The sequence below is a fragment of the Eretmochelys imbricata genome, chromosome 2 (genome assembly GCF_965152235.1).
Source record: "Eretmochelys imbricata isolate rEreImb1 chromosome 2, rEreImb1.hap1, whole genome shotgun sequence".
Taxonomy (NCBI): Eukaryota; Metazoa; Chordata; order Testudines; family Cheloniidae; genus Eretmochelys; species Eretmochelys imbricata.
This window is the reverse complement of record NC_135573.1, coordinates 131,938,885-131,958,876: the sequence shown is the minus strand read 5'-3', so window position 1 is coordinate 131,958,876 and position 19,992 is coordinate 131,938,885. Positions and strand designations below refer to the sequence as shown.

At 40.0% G+C, this 19,992-nt stretch overlaps 1 protein-coding gene across 1 annotated transcript in view; it reads right to left on the bottom strand.

The window, feature by feature from the left end:
* CDH18 (cadherin 18) overlaps positions 1-19,992 on the bottom strand; it is a 245,119-nt gene that overhangs the window by 165,600 nt on the left and 59,527 nt on the right. Inside the window, exon 3 of the mRNA XM_077809160.1 lies at positions 7,629-7,748. Within this exon, the coding sequence (XP_077665286.1) occupies positions 7,629-7,748 (120 nt within the window). The remainder of the gene's footprint in view (positions 1-7,628; positions 7,749-19,992) is intronic.

Genomic DNA, 19,992 nt, shown 5'->3' with positions numbered 1-19,992 from the left:
ATGTTTCAGAGTAACAGTCGTGTTAGTCTGTATTCGCAAAAAGAAAAGGAGTACTTGTGGCACCTTAGAGACTAACCAATTTATTTGAGCATGAGCTTTCGTGAGCTGTAGCTCACGAAAGCTCATGCTCAAATAAATTGGTTAGTCTCTAAGGTGCCACAAGTACTCCTTTTCTTTTTTTGAAACTGAAATGTTCACACAAGAGAATTTCACCATTGTAATTAAATCAATTCCTAAACGGAAACCAAACATGACAGTCTCTACGCAAAAGAATAAATGGATACAAATCAGACATGAATAATTGTAACATTCAAAAACAAGTAGGAGAGCATTTTAATCTCCCTGGACACTCAATAACAGACTTAAAAGTGGCAAAAAAAACCTTTCAAAAACAGACTTCAAAGAGAACCTGCAGAACAGGAATTAATTTGCAAACTGTACAACATCAAATTCGGCCTGAATAAAGACTGGGAGTGGATGGGTCACTACAAAAAGTAATTTTCCCTCTGCTGATACTCACACCTTCTTGTCAACTTTTGGAAATGTGTGATGTCCTCCTTGATTTCATTGGCATCGTTAACACTACAAAAGTAATTTTTCTCTCTCTTGATATTCACCCCTTCTTGTCAACTGTTGAGAATAGGCCACTTCCACCTTAAATGAATTGGCATCATTTGCACTGACCCCCCCACACACACATTTGGTAAGGCAACTCCCATATTTTCATGGGCTGTAATATATATACTGCTTACTGTATTTTTCACTCCAGGCATCTGATGAAGTGCGTTTTAGCCCACGAAAGCTTATGCCCAAATAAGTTTGTTAGTTTCTAAGGTGCCACAAGGACTCCTCATTGTTTTTGCTGATACAGACTGATATGGCTACCACTCTGAAACCTAAACAGAGATAGTTATGTTGGTGCAAATTTAGTCAAGGCTTCAAACTGTAAGCTCTTTGGAGCGTTGGCTGTGTTTTTATGACCTGTGTGTGTACAGAACTGAACACTATGGGGCCCTGATCAGGATCCCTAAGTGATACTGATACTAACAATTAATAATAAATCAAAAACATAGCACTCTGCCCTTCCTGCAGTGTGTTGTGCTCTGTGGCTGAACTCTGAATGGAAACAAAGGGATGCTGTACCCCCTCCCTCAAAAGCCACAATCCTGCCCAATGCGATCAAAAGCATCAAACACACACAGAACAAAGTCACACCACCTGAAAACTACAGAGACTGAAGTACTCACCCCACTTCAGCTCACTTAAAAATGCAGCACTAATGGTAATGTAGGCACATTAATAGTTGTCCTCCTTGTATAGAGATATACTCTCTCTAAAAGAGAAACACAACGTGCCTGTGCCATGAGCGCTGCATTTTTAAGAGAGCTGAAATGGGGTGGCCACTTAAGTCTTTGTAGCATATTGCTATATATATGTGTCTGTATAGCAATGCCATGATTATAAATTATTAATGTTAATAGTTTCATCCCATATTACTGTTATGCAGCGTGATTTAACACGGCAGAAAGAAAAACAGATACGCAAATTGTATAAGTCCTACAGTATTCAGTTGGCTTATGAGCTAGTATCACGTGCTGTTTGTTCCCCCTTCTCCCCGGTCCCCCTCCAAGTGAATTATAAATACATTTTTGCAAAATCATTTTTTAAAGATTTTGATATCACAAAATCTACGTGCTGTCTGTAAATTATGGGTAAGTACATTGTTCTACACAAAATAGAAGTGACAATATGTTATAAATCACAGAGATAGCCAGTTTGGCACACATGGCACATCCTTATGCTTGGAACTACCTGCACATCCCTTCTTTGTATTGGCATATTTTAATATCATTATTATTGTACTCTCAGTAAAAGAACCAGTCCAGAGATGTTGTAAATTAATGCTTTCTTATGAGGAATGCTTGAAGCCATTGAAATCTTATTGCATTCTTGAAAAACACAAAATGAGGCCACTTCTCTCATACCTTGTTTATACTAGTTTGCAGAAATATTATCTCACAGATATGTTGCTTTACAATTTAAACTTCTAAACTAATATTTTCAAAAACAACAATAACTGATCTATGATTACGAATTTTGGTGTATTGTTGCCACCCAGTTCCAACCAGCCAGACGTTTAAAAGTACATTTTCTGTGTAATCTGAATATTTAACTTTTCTTTGTGATTTGTTCAGAGACATTGTTTCAAGAATAAATGCATTTCCCTGCATCAATTTCTGTATTTCAAATTAGTGTCAGGAGTCAGATTTTCATAATACAAATTTCAGTATATTTAATGGATATAAGATAAACTGTTTGTGTGAAAAAGATAAATTATATCATTGTACTAGTCTCAGTAAATTCCTAATGAATACTGCACACTGTATATTTTTAATGACGTTCATCAGGTATGTCTGCATATCGGTTTCATATTTCTTATACCATTGAGTGAATGATTAAAGCTATTTGTGGAGTAATACACTCAAGGAAAGATTCCTAGTAACTTCTATGGGCTTTCGACCGTGCCCTAATACAGCAAGATATCTGTATTGTACAGTCAGTCGATAGAGCTTTACAGCTTATCTATCTTTATTATATAATTTTGATTTAATACACTTATTTTTATATTAACAAAGAAAGTTTTTTGATGTGGAGTTTAATTAGTAGAGATAGTTCCAAATCAAAAGACTGGATTTAAAATTTCCCAAATATTAGGAAAGTTGGGATCTGAAATTTGTAACTCAGCTCTCTATCTGTCATGAACTATTGAACAAGCAATGTACAAATGTCAAAAAGTATTTTAAAAGCATTTCTTGATTCTTCAGAAAGTTCCACCAATACTAGAATTCATATTTTTAAATGCCATTTTGCCCTAATATATTTATCAATTTACTTGTTCTATAAGCATACATATCCACTGATAACTTAATTACCTTATAACCAGTGATGAGCTACCAAACTCTTAACAACCAGTTCCCTCCTCACCCCATGAGGGGGTCGTGGCCCGCCCGCCCCGTGGCCTACCCATCCACCCCCCTCCCCTGTCCGGGCAGGAGGGTCTCGTGGGCCACCGTAGTGGGTGCCCATCCCACCCCGCCCCTAAGAGCCAGAGGGACCTGCCGAGGGGGTGAGGTGGGGAGTCCCAGCGGTGCTTACCTGGGGCAGCTCCTGGGAAGCATCCCGCAGGTCCCTCTGGCTCCTAGGGGTAGGGTAGCGTAGCTAGGAGGGGAGCTGCACCCACGAAATTTTCCCCGTGCGTGCTCCAGCCCCGGAGCACCCATGGAGTCGGCGCCTAAGGTGCCACTTTTGGCCAATTGTTAAATTTAGAAGCCCTTTTAGAACCGGTTGTCCCTTTCAGGACAACCGGTTCTAAAAGGGCTTCTAAATGTAACATCCGGTTCCAGCGAACCAGTGTGAACCAGCTCCAGCTCACTGCTGCTTATAATAGGGGTGGCCACCTGCAGCTCTGGAGCCACATGCAGTGCTTCAGAAGTTAACATGCGGCTCCTTGTACAGGCACCAACTCCGGGGCTGGAGCTACGGGAGCCAACTTCACTGCTCAACCCCTGGTTCACAGGCACTGCTCCCACACCACTCCACCCCTTCTCGCCTCCTTCCCTGAGCCTGCAGTGCCCTCACTCCTCTCTCTCCCTCCCCCCACAGAGCCTCCTGCACACCACAAACAGCTATCAGGAGGTGCGGTGAGGGAGGGGGGAGGCACTGATCGGTGTGGCTGTCGCCATGAAGCTGTTGCGGGACTGCTGACGTATTACTGTGGCTCTTTGGCAATGTACATTAGAAAATTCTGGCTCCTTCTCAGGCTCAGGTTGGCCATCCCTGCCTTATAATGTCATTAGTTATAATATGAGGGGGAAAGACTATTACCGTAGGTTCCCTATATATCTGTCACATTCAGGTCTCACATCAAGTTGATGCAGGTTAATTCTGCTAACATAACCTAGGATCTAAAAATAAATCTCTTCAGTTTTTGCCTCTTTCATGAGCATCAGTAATAAATATTCTATACTCAGAACATAGATCATTTGCTGAAGATGTGAAGCAAGGCAGGAAAGAGTCCAGTTCAATTTTCCACAGCAGAACTACTAAGAGTAGTAAGTAAATACATAATAATACTTAAAACGTATAGAGCACCTTTTTGTAATCAAAGCATGTTATAAACCTTAAGCTTAGATAGTAGTTGGTCAGGGTTAAGTTTCCACTTGAGGCAGGAGTCTGGCATCCCTCTACCTTGATGAAAACTAAATTATTTGCCTGAAAATTTTGCACATATTGTTTTGCCAGGGAAGGAGACTTGTTTTATTTATGTATTTATTTTTATTTGAGGGTAGCTAAGCAAATGCCTTAAGACATAACAATTAAAAAATGTGAAACCTGTTGCATTTTTGAAAGTTTAACTTGAAAAAAAAAAACACCGTTGATCAAAATATTTCAGATTTGATTTATTCTCTTCAGTGACTATTATTTTATTCTCTTCAACTCTGATAACTTTTGAAAGTGTGATGATCTAATTTTTGAGTTATTTGATACCATACTTCTGAGAAGTCCAGAATTGGAGTCCTTGAATTGTAAATTGCACAGAACTGAGTTCAAACTATCTGTAGTTACAAGCTGTGTACTTCTTAAAGTCAGTATTCACAAAAGACAGCTAGCTATAAAAGATTTAAGATGTCTCTAGCCAAAGACTCCAAGAAGCTTTAAGAACTGTTACAGGGACCCTGTGGGTTTGAATAACCATAGCATGGACTCCTGGGGAGTTTATAAGACTTTCTTTCTTTCTCCCCCCTCCAGATTGTATCAAATCCATCTACATTTAGTTTTTGTATATCGTTATTTTATATATTAAGTTATAAACTAAGAGAATGGCCAGATAAAATCTTCATTATGATAGAGTAGAAGAAATAAAGACTTCAGGAAAAGTAATCTACTGTAGTTGTAAAGAATAGAAGTGATTGAAAATCTGGAAGTTCAGAATTAAGATTTTACAAAGACTGTCAAACAGTTCATATTCTCCTGTTATATCTTTGACTATCCTGCATCTAGATTACAAACACCTTAAAGCCACACACTACATCTTTTTCTTCATTTTCCAGTATCTTAGTTCCCCCCTTGAATCATACCAAACTCTGTATACTGATGTTATCGGAACTACCTGTCAAGTCAAATACCTTTCTCCAATTTTCTCTGCCCACATGAGCCATCTCTGTCAATGTCTCACTTTTTACCTTCCTTATAAGGAATAAAACCTATCTGTCTCCCATCCCATATTTCCAATATAGTCAAGAAGTCATAATATTTTCACATCTTATCATCTACATAAAGTCTGGAGACCACTTAAGTTTATAAGGCCAATCCTCATGAAGGCTTCAGAAATTAACATTAAATCTACTCCTATCCACTTTCTGAGTACAAAGACCACTACAACTGTCTTATTCTCTTCCCTGATGTGGGCCTGACTTTCAAACATCCACACATAACCAAATCTGCACTATGAGCCATCCATTGTCTAAGTAATGGCTCCAGTTTACAGAATATCTCATTCTCCAGAATGAATTAGATCCAACATTGCATTAGAATGACAAAATAAAGTAGAAATATAGATGGCAACAATGGGAACTATAGTTATCACAGCTGTGATCTGATATCATGTGGATGGTGCACAGTGTGGTGTGGTACAAAGATTGAGAAAATTTGCATAAACTTAACTCTGAATTTCCAATTTTCTTCTTAAGCTTTTTAAAATGCAATTTAGTTTAAAATTATCTTACTCTATAAGGCCTACATTAATACAATTCTAAAAAAATCAACTATCAAACACATCATAATGCTTGGCCAACCAAATACAGATATTCTATCACCTTTAAAACACACTGCATTCTTTCTAAAGGATCTGATACATCTATGCATGCGCACACACACACACACCTGTATCTAGTTGTCTGAATTAAATATTGGAAAGATTTTGTTCTCAACACTCTAAATCAGAAGATGACCCTTCCCTACTGGAAGCTGCATGAGCAACTTGAAGTGTAAAATATTCCAAGCCTCATTAATGTCTTTCTTGGTACCCTGGATCAGTTTTGCTAGATATAAGTTAGCAAACTGTTGTTATTGTTTTATCAAGTTCATCAAGAAATGATGTAGGGTGGAAATTCTCCCTCCCGTTCTGCAATCTTTATGCTGCTTTATACTGTGGCAGCAAAATGGGTTGTGAAAATCCTGTATCCAGCCACCATAGGAACGGAGTAGAGGCCATCTCTCCAAATCCCAGATGAGGGAATGTGTGTGGGGCACCACAACAGTGGATTCTGGGTGGCATTGCTGCCAATAGGCAACATGGTTTAGACTCCTCAAATTGCACCCGGGGCTGTTTCAGCCCCCATAGTTGCCTGAAATCTCAGGGCAAGAAAAGATGATATAACAGCACCTTAATCCCCATCCCCTGGCTGGGAGGTTTGTACTACATCTCTTAAAGACACAGCACAAAATATCGTTTTTCGATCTGAGTCTACAGGCTTCTTGTCTTGAGACATGTCAGGGAAAATAAGAACCCATTGTTCCTGATAAAAATGTTTTGTTTTATAATCACCAAAGAGCCAGATTCAGATACTCTTACCTCACATAGTAAATTTACTCCTCCAGCAGTTGTGCATAGGGAGATCAACACACACACACACACTTTCACATGTAACAAGTCTCCTGTGAATATATATGCATATAAAGTGTGTCTGCATTTATTTCATGTCATACAATCTCAAAAGCGTTATTTTTTTGTCATAAATAGTAGTTGTGATCTCTTTGCTCCATAGCAAAATTTTGCTGGCTTACAAGGATTTGTTTTTGAAGGGAGGGAAAAGGAAAAACAACAATTATTAAATTAACCCGAAGTGTATACTGTATTAAATTAAACAGCCTTGTTATTAAAGATAAAAAATCACGTTAAACAAAATAAAATGTCTGTCATCAAACAATAGATAGGTTAATGAAGTTCAGGAAATTCAAGCAGTATTAAACACCCCACTTGGTTGACATTTCTTACTCTTTCTAATAAGCTATTTGGATTTCTTATTCTTGTTTTATGCTTTTATGTATCTTAGGGGGCGGGGGAGGGGCATAAATGATGCACAGAGCTTAAACCTGATCATTTCAGCTCATTCTACTCCTTGAGTCATATAGAACACATTTTCAGTGTAATGACAATATTGCAGTTTTAGAAATACAAACATAATATTTGTTTCTTATGGTATGTGTGTTGAAGCTCACATTCACTAATCCTGCTAAGCCTGTCCTACAGGCAAGACAAAGCATATACAATAATAATTTAATAGGCACAGTTGAGTGGTTTGCTGAGCCTAAACCTGAAAGTACAAAAAAGTGATATTCCACTTTGGCTGAATGGTTCATATCACAACTCCTTGAAGAATAAATTCTATACACAGACATGTCATTTGAATGAAGAGTACAAAATTGCAATTCTCATAGCTCAAAGGGTGTTCAAGTCAATGGTAGAATTTAATAGGAGAAAAACAATTCTTTCATATGTTGGGTTACAATCTACCAGATTGCAATCTATCAGGTGCATCAAACCATAAGAAATATAAAGTGCCCACCTGTTTTAGGGTCAACAGAGAAGTATGGCTGTCCCTGAAGAATACTGTATACCACCCGGGCACTGTTCCCATAGGTAGGGTCATCTGCATCTGTAGCTGTCACCTGTAGAACAGAGGTACCTGTACATCCAGGAAAACAAGGTTTAGTTGATAAAAGTTCTAGATTTCCTGTCAAACAATTATTTTTAAATGCACTTCCAAAATTTCCTCCCCTCCCCCCCCGAAATCCCTTCTTTCTAGCTAGCGAAGGGATCAAATTGCAGAATTGCTTCTCCTTTTCCCATCCTTCCATATTTTTAAGGTGTTATCACCTTAGTATCTAACTGCAAAAAAAAAATTATGAGTGTTAAGGTCTGGGGTTTTGTTTCAGCTCATTATGTAAGGATAGCAGCAATTTCAAAATTCATATTCAGATCAAGATTTTGAACCACCAAAGTTATACATGTTGGGATAAGTCCAACATTTACTGCAGATACTAATCTTGAAAGATATATTCATTTTAAATCACATCAGTGGAGCTCCAGAAATCAATGAAAGGTGTACAACAATTGAAGTATAGAAATCAGGAGATTCCAAAGAACAAAAACTTAAACCTAAAACTGCTTTTTACAAGACTACAAATGGAATTTCAGAGACACAATTCCAGAATTAACAGAAACATCTGCGAGCAGCCTTCTTGCTGTACTTAACAGATATTTTTAACAAATTATCAGTTGCAACTATATCATAAAGTGGAATAGGGTTATAAAATGCACTCTAGAGAGATTAAACTGTGTGAATTGCTGTGTAGATAAAGTGAAACAGAGAAGTTTGTGATGGCTCCAGTTGCAATAAAGAAACTTTGAAATTTACTGTAATTTCTCCAGTAAATACTTGATTATGAATCTTTTTTGTTATCTCATTTGGACACTATTTTCAAGAAATCAGTTAGTGGAAGGAGGATAAAGTTTTGGAGCTTCATTCTTGTCCCACTACTCCATGTAGCCTCACACTTCCTATTTCCACACATAGAGTTGGCCAATATCAATGAGGAGACATATAAGAAATGTAATATTGGAATAGACCATTAGCCCATTTCTAGTGTTATTGTAAAGCTGGCAGTGATATTTGAAGCCTATGGCTCTGATCTTGCAGATACTTATGCACCATGAATTGAACTGTTTGAGGCCAATGGGACTCAGAGTCATAGTCAAGCAAGCATGTGAGGCTTTGCAGGATCAGGACCTGTAAATGCTGAGGAAGCATCCATGCTATAGTGCAATGTTATATCCTGGACATAAAAGTTCCTTTCTACTTCCAAGCTGGTGATTAGCATATGCCTTATAATGTTGAGAATTGTTATCCGATGTAGTTGTTAATTCCACTCACATAAATAACATGAATACATGGGAAAGAGTGAAATTTGAGAATATCTTGTTTAATTTGAAAAGTTAAATATAGCTCAATCAGCTGATAATGACCTGACCATTTATTTTTATCCAAGTTTTAATAACCTATATAAAAATGTAACAGATACACTGGCATGCAATTATTATAGGTTCAAGATGACTGAATTATTTTTGAAGTACAATAAGCTGAAAAGAGAAATAAAATGTTATTTTCTTAAACTGTCATTGAAATCCATATGGCCATTTTTACTGTGATGCCCATACTTAATGTTCATGTACAAGTTTCAGCAAATCATGACAGATAACTTCAACTAACAGCAAATGCCCCCTCCTCTGTTTCACAACTTGCCTAACTACCTGAAGAATGAACTTCCACCCTCTTCCGCAATAATATAAACAACAACATGAAAAAGCCATATCTTCTCTGTACTTTAGTTTAGTCTAAAATCTCTGCTGACTACAGACTTTCCATATTAATTTACTTATACTTTTTATTAATGAATTTATTATTTTACCTTGAAGTATTATTTTATTTTATTTGGGCCACCGTCAATGCCAGGACACAGGAACAAAGTGAATTTACTCATTACAATGTACATATTAACCAAAACCACCTACCCATGTAGGCTGCTTCTATAGATATTTAAAACACAGTAAAAACTGCAATCTCTTCCTACCCTCAAAACAGTAATTACCAGCAGATGCCTTCCCTGTCAAAACATATTAGCCCCATATAAGCACCTTCCCCAAAGCTTGGAAAACATATGAGGTTTGAAGAGGTCTCTACATGTCAATGAATATGGGCTTTTTCAGAAGGCATAGGAGGAGTAAGGTCCAAAGCTGATGTTATTTCATTGTAAACACCTTTCTAACAGTCCCTCTCTCTTTTAAATAGATACATTGACAAAAGATTCATAGATTGAAGTGCTATCATGATTCTATACCAAGAAGACACCATAGTTTAAAATAATCTGGGCATTTTTATTATTTATTCATAAAGAGCAATAAATATGCATTCATGCTTAATTATTTATTTATGATTTCATTTTTATTTGATGTTAAAAAGGAACAAAAATGAAAAATAAAGACTTTCTAGAATGCATACTCAGGACATTTTATCAAATCGCACAGTTGGAATCCAAGTGTTATGGCTTTGCTGCAGAAATTACTGTTTTCTTGTGCAGAATGAAATTCAAGTTGTATCTTGTTCGCTGTTGCTGTTTTACAATCCTTGCGAATTCATTTGAGAATTCAGCCCAGAGCAGTTCATGCAGGCAGGCAAGTACTCTCAGCCTTCAGAAATCTTCACCTTATTTTCACTTCTTAAAGTTTTCGTTCAACATTGATCCATCTGAGATTTTAACAATGCAGCAAATCACAGCAAGTTATGCATACAGATTTGCATTCTCAGCAGACATTTACTTTTTATTAAACTTCCTCATTAAATGTTAAAGTTTTGTCTGCAGAGACACAGACTGACGTTATCCTCTTCAGCTTTTCTTCTCTAGATAACTTTACAACATTCTGATTGCAAAAAAAAAGAAAAGAAAAGAAAAAAAGACAGACTAATATATGGCTACAGTTCTGATTTCCCAAATCAATTCAGCCTTAGTTTTGATAACACAGGAAAAAGTAAAACTTTTTTTTGGGGGGGGGGGCGGGGGGGGGAAGGTGATTCTGAAAGTACATAACCATATTTTACAGTTACAAACAAAGTATCAACTAAGTAGAAGTAATACCCAATATGTAGTTCTAAAAGTGCCACGGGGAATAGTTTGGAATGGTAATGTACGCTGAATAACCAACTAATCCAAATTTTGGGAAAAAAACACCATTTTTTAAAAAAAAATATTTGCAATATCAAAAATGCTTTCACAGCAAAATTTTCAGGTTTCCTTGATATAGACTTATGCTGTAGTTTAGTGAATAAAGGCCTTCAGGGAAATTAGATGTTTATTTTTTTACTTGGTTCCTTTTTGAGAACATAAAAAATGGCCAGAGGGGGTCAGACCAATAGTCCAGCTAGCCCAATGTTTTGTCTTCCAACAGTGGCCAATGCCAAGTGCTTCAGAGGGAATGAGCAGAACAGGTAATCATCAAGTGATCCATCCTCTGTCGCCCATTCCCAGATTCTGGCAAACAGAGGCTAGGGTCACTTCAGAACATGGTACTGCATTCCTGGCTAATAGCCATAGATAGACCTATCCTCCATTAAGTTACCTAGGTTTTTTTTTTAACCCTGTTATAATCTTGGCCTTCAAAACTTCCTCCGGTAAAGAGTTCCACAGGTTGACTGTGCACTGTGTGAAGAATTTTTCCTTTTGTTTGTTTTATACCTGCTGCCTAATAATTTCATTGGGTGACCCCTAGTTTTTGTGTTCTGAGAAGAAGTAAATAACACTTCCTTATTTACTTTCTCCGCACCAGGCATGATTTTATAGATCTCTATCATATCCCCTCTTAGTCATCTCTTTTCCAAGCTGAACAGTCCGAGTCTTATTAATCATTCCTCATATGGAAACCGTTCCATACCCTAATCATTTTTGTTGCCCTTTTGGTTTAGGTGGAGCCCATCCTTCCTGTATAGGTTTCCCCTTTCCCAAAAGGTTCCCCAGTTCCTTATAAACTTAACACCTCTTCCCTACACCATCATCTCATCCACACATTGAGACCCTGCAGTTCTCCCTGTCTGATGATGCATGTGGATCTGGAAGCATTTCAGAGGTTACCATAGAGGTCCTGGACTTCAACCTCTTACCTAGCAGCCTAAATTTGGCTTCCAGGACCTCTCTCCTATCCTATCCTGTCACCGGTACCTACATATACCACAACAACTGGCTCCTCCCCAGCTCTACACAAAAGTCTATTTAGATGTCTCAAGAGATCAATAACATTCACACAGGGCAGGCAAGTCACCATGTGGTTCTCCTGATCATCGCAAACCCATGCAAATATCTATGTTTCTAATGATCATATCCCCCAAGACTATTACCTGTCTCTTCCTAATAACTGGAGTTCCCTCCCAGAGAGAGGTATCCTTAGGTATCCTTAGGATACCATGACATAATCTGGAAAGAGGATCCCAACTATGGGATCATTTCACTCTGCTTCAGTTTGATGTTCTCTTTCCCTGAGACTTTCATCCTCCTCAACAGTACAGAGATTGTCAGACTGGGAGAGGGACCATTCTACTGTGTCCCAGAAAGTCTCATCTATGTACCTCTCTGCTTCCCTTAGGTCTTCCAGTTCAGCCACTCTGGTCTCCAAAGCCTGTATGCATTCTCTGGGGGCCGGGAGCTCTTTGCACTGAATGCACACATACGCCACCCGTCCATAAGTCAGGTAATCATACATGCTACACGAGGTTCATTAACATTACTGGTAGCAGTAATGGAGTCCTGGTTTACATATAGCCACATAGTTCATTGGAAGAAATTGTTCATTTGTCTGACATTTACAGTAATTTACAGGTAATGATAACTCTGAAGGAAACCACTGGAAGAAGTGGTCCTGTCTCCATCAGAATGGTCCCCTGAGCAATCGTCACATTCTCTTTCTCTCATGCCGAACAAGATAACCAGGAATCAGATAACATGCTGATAGGGCTCAATCCTGTAAGCTGCTGAACACTCTGGCCTGCACCAGTGAAGCACTTAAGCATGTGATTATAGTTACACACAGAGACTCACAGAAATGGAAGGAGGGAAGGGAATTCAATAGGCCAGGTAGTCCATCTTTCCTGCACTGAAGTAATACCAAGTATACTCAGATGGTACCTAACAGATGTTTGTCTAATATGTTCTGAAAAACCTCCAGTGGCAGCAATCCCACAACATCCCTAGGTAACCTATTCCATTACCTAACAATCCTTATACTTGAGAAGGTTTTCCTAATATCTAATGTAATTCTCCCTTGCTGCAGATTACGTCTTGTCCTAGTTGCAGTGGCCACAGAGAGTAATTGATCATCATACACTTTATATAATGCTTACCTTATCTGAAAACTGTTATGTCCCCCTCAGTCTTGTCTCAAGACCAAACATACCTAATAGGTCTGGTTTCCTAAATCTTTTGTCATTTTTTTATTGCTCTCCTCTGAACTCTCTCCATTTTGTCCACATGTTTCTTAAAGTGTGGCACCCAACACTGGGCACAATACTCCAGTTGAGGCCTTACAGCAATGCCACGTAGAGCAGCACAATTACCTCCCATGTCTTAAATACAACACTTCTGTGAATAAACCCCAGAACATTAGCCTTTTTCACAACATCATCACATTGTCAGCTCATATTCAATTTATGATCCACTCTAACTCCAGATCCTTTTCTGCCATACTACTGCCTAGCCAGCTATTCGCTATTTTGTATACATTTGATTTTTCCTTACTAAAGTGTAGTACTTTTCAATATTTAATTTAATCTTATTGATTTCAGACCAATTGTCCAATTTATTAAGGTTGCTTGAATACTATTCTTGTCCTCTGAAGTGCTTGCAACTCTTTCCAGCTTGGTGCCATCCACAAATTTCATAAGCATACTGTGCACTCCATTCCCAATCATGAATGAAAATATTGAATAGTACCAGAACCCAAGATAGTCCCCTGCAGGACTCCAGTGGATACTTCCCTCCCCACCTCAGTTTGACAGCAAACCAATAATAACTATTCTTGGAGTATTCTTCTTTCAACTAGTTCTTCACCAAACTTATGATAATTTCATCTAGACCACATTTCCCTAGTATGCTTATGAGAATGTCATGTAGGATTGTGTCAGAAGCTTTTCTAGTATCAAGACATATTCTGTCTACCACTTCCCCTCTATCTACCAGGCCTTAACCAGTCAAAGAAGGAAATTAGGTTGGTTCAGCATGATTTGTTCTTGACAAATCTAAACTGGCTATTACTTATCACCCTATTTTCCTCTAGATGCTCACAAATTTATTCTTGGTAATGACAATGAGAAAGACTGGGGTGGGGGAGGCAGAAGAGAGAGAAGAGATTCATAAAGCATTACCACCAAATCCACCCTAATGTAGAATTCAAGAACCAAGGAAAGTACATTGAATGGCAAAACAACAAATTCAGATATCACAACAAGCACAAGAATAGCTACTGGTGAAACACCTTTAACAAATACTAAAATAAAGGTAAGAAGTTCAGCTGTTTACAGCATCCCAGCTGAAGGTTAAAATGGCAAACTTGTCATGAAAGTGGATCCAATCCAGATGGGATGAATCTATCCATCAATTGAAGGTGGTAATGGGGAGATAAAGAGACCAAAAAATATCTATAAAAAAGCAATAACAGACTTTTATCAGGTATCACTGGAAAGACTGACAAGAAAACAAATTGTGCACAATATACAATGACTTTTCAAAAAGTGTGACAAGGTGGGAAAAAAATCAATAAATGTTAAAGAAAAGAATGATCAAAAACCTGCAATGAAAGCATCAAGAGTGATTACAGTAAATGGTGAGATGTAACACTAACTCTGAATCACAGGGAAGTTTCTTAGAATATATTCTTTAACAATCATCTCAGACACAGCCCATCAACAGGAAAAAAAAAATATGTTTTTCTCCACACAAGCTAGATGTTGATGCTTCACAATAGCATTATCAGTGTTCTGGGTTAAAATAAAACACACTGATTTATTACCCAAAATGTTGTCCTAAAATAGCCTGGAAGAGTCTGAGTAATCCCTAAAAGCTGATGATCAGGATACATAATTTGTAATGTGGCTGTGAATTAAAGCCAGGAATTCAGACTGATATGAAATGAGGTTTGTTATCTATAGAAGAATCAAACAAGCTCTACCCTGGAGTGACTAGTGAGAGGACAATAAGAAGTGAACTACTACAGATAAGAAGAAGAAATCATTACTTTATGTGCTCTTGACTTTGAGGACAAAATCGATCTGTTCTCTACCAACCTTTTCACTATGTAGATAATAAAGTGACTGCTGAAGAGACAGAGAATCATGAGCTTAATTGCAAGTAATACCCTATTCGAGAGTATAGAATTTGAAAAAAGGGAGGAGTAAAACTGGTGAGTTTTCTTCATAGAAAGTTGTCTTATTGGAGACAGAACTGGCAGAAGTAACTGGCGTGTAGTCTGATTACAGATGACTGGAAGGTATTGCAAGGAATGAATATAAGCTAGCAACTATAAGACAAAAAAATAATAATTAACCCAAAAACATACAAAAATTGCCGTGCTGTTTCTATAGTTGTGATGTGACACTGCAGCAACAAACCAAAGACAACTGGAGAGACTTCACGCAGATCTGCTGTATTTTTCATGACAGCAGCATTCCCTGACATCAATAGTGTACATGAAGAAATAACACTCTCACTGTTGTAATACCATCTGCAGAAAAGGCCTCTAAGGCCATGTCTACACTAAAAAGTTAAGTCAACTTCATCTAAGTCCACATCGAGCTTCTGATTTAAGCAAGTTGATCTTGCATTTCCATACTACGCTCATTGTGTCGGCGGAGTGCATCTTCACTAGCAGCATTTGCATCGATACACAGAGCACTGCACTGTGGGTAGCTATCCCACAGCGCATGTAGCCGAGTGGAATTTTGGATTGGACTTGCAATGCCTTATGGGACTAAAACATTGGCGCAGGTGGTATGGGAACATGGCATTAGCCTCCCATGATGCACTTAACTCCCCCTTCCCTGAAATCAACGGCAAACAAACCAAGCCTTTTTCGAGCCTTTTTTTGTAAGCCTGGGTTGCCCACATGGTTGCCATAGCACGATAAGCATAGACCCCACTCAGCTGTACACTGTAGTTGTCAGCATTACAAGCACCTCACATCTTATCCTGCAGTATTTACACAGCCGGTACAGGAGCTGCTGCACAGAACAATGTGCTGCCACGCAAGCAGCCCTGCTGGAAGACATAGTGCGGAGCAATTCTCAGTTGCTGGCGACAGTCACGCAACACCTTGACACAGTTGAGCACCATTTCTGGGCCCAGAAAACGAGCACTGACTGGCGGGACCACATTGTTATGCAGTTATGGGATGACGAGCAGTGGCTGCAGAACTATTGAATGTGTAAGGCCACTTTCCAGGAACTGTGCGAAGAGCTTTCCCCAACCCTGAAGTGCAGCAATACTAAAATGAGAGTTGCTCTGACAGTGGAGAAATGAGTGCCGATAGCTCTGTGGAAGCTTGCAACACCAGACAGCTATCGGTCAGAAGGGCATCAATTTGGAGTGGGTAAATCTAGCGATCCAAGCTTGCAGGGCCATCAACAGACTTCTGCTAAGAAGGGTAGTGACTCTGGGCAACATGCAGGACATAGGGGATGGTTTTGCCATGATGGGGTTCCCTAATTGCGAAGGGATGATAGATGGAACACATGTCCCTATCTTGGCACCATACCACCAAAGAGTACGTAAACTGAAAGGGATACTTTTCAGTGGTGTTGCAAGCGCTGGTGGACCACAGAGGCCATTTCACCAACATGAACGTTGGATGGTCAGACAAGATGCATGACATGCTCATCTTTAGAAACACAGGTCTGTTCAGAAAGCTGCAAGCAGGGACTTCCTTTCTAGACTGCAAAATAATAATTTTTGATGTTGAAATGCCAGCCATGATCCAGCCTACCCCTTACTCCCATGGCTCATGGAGCCATATACAGGCAGCCTAGACAGCAGTAAGGACCAGTTCAACCATAGGCTGAGCCAGACAGAATGGTGGTGGGATGTGCCTTTGGACGTTTAAAAGGTTGCTGGCATTGTTTGCATACTAGGTTAAACCTCAGTGAAAGCAATATCTCCATTGCTATTGCTGTCTGGTGTGTGCTCCACAGTATCTGTGAAAGAAAGGGAGGAAAGTTTCTGCAGGGGTGGTGGAAGGTTAAGGCAGATCGCCTGGCAGCCAATTTTGAGCAGCCAAACACCAGGGCAATAAGAAGAGCACATTGAGGGTCTCTACATCTCAGTAAGATGTTGAAAACAAATTTCAGCAATGAGCCAGAGTAATGTGACACGTATCTGTGCTGTTCCTTACCAAAATGTCCCCGCGATCTGCATTTTCTCCCCTGTATACTCCACCCCCACCAATCACTTTGTGTTCAATGAATAAAGAGCCCTTTCTCCTCAATCAGTTAAGTTTTATTATGCACATAAACACAAAGAGACAGCAAAAAAAAGTAAGATAACCTGGGGCAAAAGGGCTGATAACACTATGGGAGGAGAAACAAGGAAAGCTTGCTTACAGAAGCACTGCAATAACAATCAAAGGTGTTGAAATGGGCACCTTCTGGTCCTGGTACCCTCCCCTGGTGTTGAGTGCAAGGGATAACAGACTTTCCCAGCCTCCGCCTCACAGGACATTTGTGGGAGGAGGATATAGAACTGGGTGATGATGGCAGCACGTTCAGCATAGGCTGCAGAGGGACTCCAGCATCCAGGTGACCGTTTTTGAGCCTCAAGCAGACACTTCAACATGTCTGATTGCTCCTTTATAATCTGCAGCATCTCTTCCTGCATAACATGCTCTTGTTCCATGCATGCTCACCTGTACTCCCTGACTATACCCAGGTTCCCGGATAGTGTGATCTCTATGCTCTGAGCTCCATCTTGTCACTCTTGAACTCATTGAACATGTCCTGCCGAGTCTTCTTTTTCCACCTTCTAATCTGGGAAAGTCTGTGTCCCGGTGTGGAGGATGGACACATGGAGACAAGGCTTCAGCTGCAAGGAATGCGAAGTACAAGGGTAGCATTGACAGTTCATACATTGTTTCTGGTGCAAGGTTAATATTTTTAATTAAAAACCCCACCCCTCAATACACTTCACTGCAAGCCACAACATAATAATGAGTCAATAGCCACTGGCTATTGCAAGAGTCAGTTTGCTGCTCCAGCCATGGAGAATAAGGCCACAAGTTATGGGCGAGATGTCTTGTGCTGCTGCTTTTGTGAAGACATCCTTGGGATCACAAGTTGGAACTTGAGAAAAGCCCCCTTTCCCCAGGAACCTGGATGGTGCTTTAGGACAGGCACCAGGGTAAAGCCCCTGAAATAGTTTGTTTTTTAACAAAAGCAGCACCGGGGGGAAGGAGACAAACAAGAAGCTGCCACCCTCTTTTTTTCAATGCTGCTTGCAATGCACGCTGATCCCTTCCAACTGCAACCATTGCACATTTGGGAAAGTGTGGTTGTGTGACCCAGATTTCACCAGAGAGGGGGTGGGTTACTTGTTGAATTGTTTGCGGTATAAGGGCTAGCATTGAAAACTCCCCCCCCGTTTCTCCCAAGTGACCCTATGTGATATCACTCTCCTGAGGGTATCATAGATGGCAAGGAAGCAGATGCTGCAATGCTGTGTGCTGCAATGATACCAGCAGAGTTAATAATGGAGTGGCACAGGAAAGTGTCCTACCATGGTGGACAAAACAAGGAAGCCCTTCCCAGAAACCTTCTGCAAAGGATTGCAGAATACCTTCATGAAAGCTTCCTAGAGATCTCCATGGAGGATTCCCAGGCCATCCCTATGCACATAAATAGTATTTTTCAGAAGGCACTCTCTGCGAAGCTGGAGTGGCCACCGATACCCACTACACCTACTTTTTTGTTCAGATTAAACATTAAAAATAATAGAATGTAACTCTTAGAGTTTGATTGGAAATGTGTACTCACTAGAGTTGCCTTCCCCAGCATCATACTCTGACGCCAACTGATCCTGTGAAGTGATGGGCTCCAGGGTTAAAAACTGTTCTTGGCTGTTGGGGAGAATTGATCCTCCATTTGCCTGCCCTTCTCCCACAATCTTGGCATAGATGCCAACATTTCTTCTGCTGGATCGGAGTTCTGCCTGCACAGAGTTTTCTTCCCACACAGCAATAAGATCCACCACCTCCTGTGTACTCCATGCTGGAGTGCGTTTTCAGCCTTGAGTCTCCATTCTCTTCCTCCTCCTCCTCAACAACAATGTCCTCCTTGTTGTTGCTCAAGGGTGCCTGGGGTTCCTGGGAGGTATTCACAGAGCGTTTTGGGGTAGTGGTGGGGTGGTCACCGAGAATTGCATGCAGCTTCTCATAAAAGTGGCATGTCTGTGGGGCAGAACAAGAACAACTTTTCGCTTCCCCTGTCTTCTGGTACACTTGCCAAAGCCCCTTTATTTTCAAATGGCACTGCTGCATGTCCCTGGTGTAGCCCTTCTCCCCCAATCTTGGCATAGATGCCAACATTTCTTCTGCTGGATCGGAGCTCTGCCTGCACAGACTTTTCTCCCCACACAGCAATAAGATTCACCACCTCCTGTGTACTCCATGCTGGAGTGCATTTTCAGCCTTGAGTCTCTATCATCAGCTATGCCAGCATGCTCTCCATGCTGCTCAAACAGGAAATGAAAATTCAAAAGTTCCAGGGGCTTTAACAGGGGAGCAGCTGTTTCCTGTGTAGCTGGCTGATGTGCAGCGGAGTTGAAAGTGCTTTCCAGAGCAGTCACAGTGGAGCATTGTGGGACACCTCCTGGAGGCCAATTCATTCGAATTATACAACAGAGTCTACACTATCCCCATGTCGACCCATGGATATTGAATCAAGCGCTCCCCCTCTCGCGGAGGAGTACAGAAGTTGACTTCCCAAGCCACTTAGATCAGCAGAAAGGACTCAGTAGTTTAGACCCATACATTATTAGATTGACTTAACATGGCTTATGTCAACCTAAGTTTGTAGTGTAGACCAGGCCTTTGAGACATTACTTCCAGGAATTATATTTCTTCCTGGAGGTGGGGGAGAATTAATATATTTTGGTTGTCGGGCATAGCAGATATGGATTCAAAGCATTAAAATAAAACATGTGGATCTCTACTTATTAGTATCTCTGTGTGGAGAAAAATCTTGCTAGCTCCAGGACAGAAACAATAGATCAATTAAGTAGTCAGTATCCATGAAGGAGTCATGGATTCAGACAGGAACAAACAACCGTAAACAAAGTAGTGTTGCACCT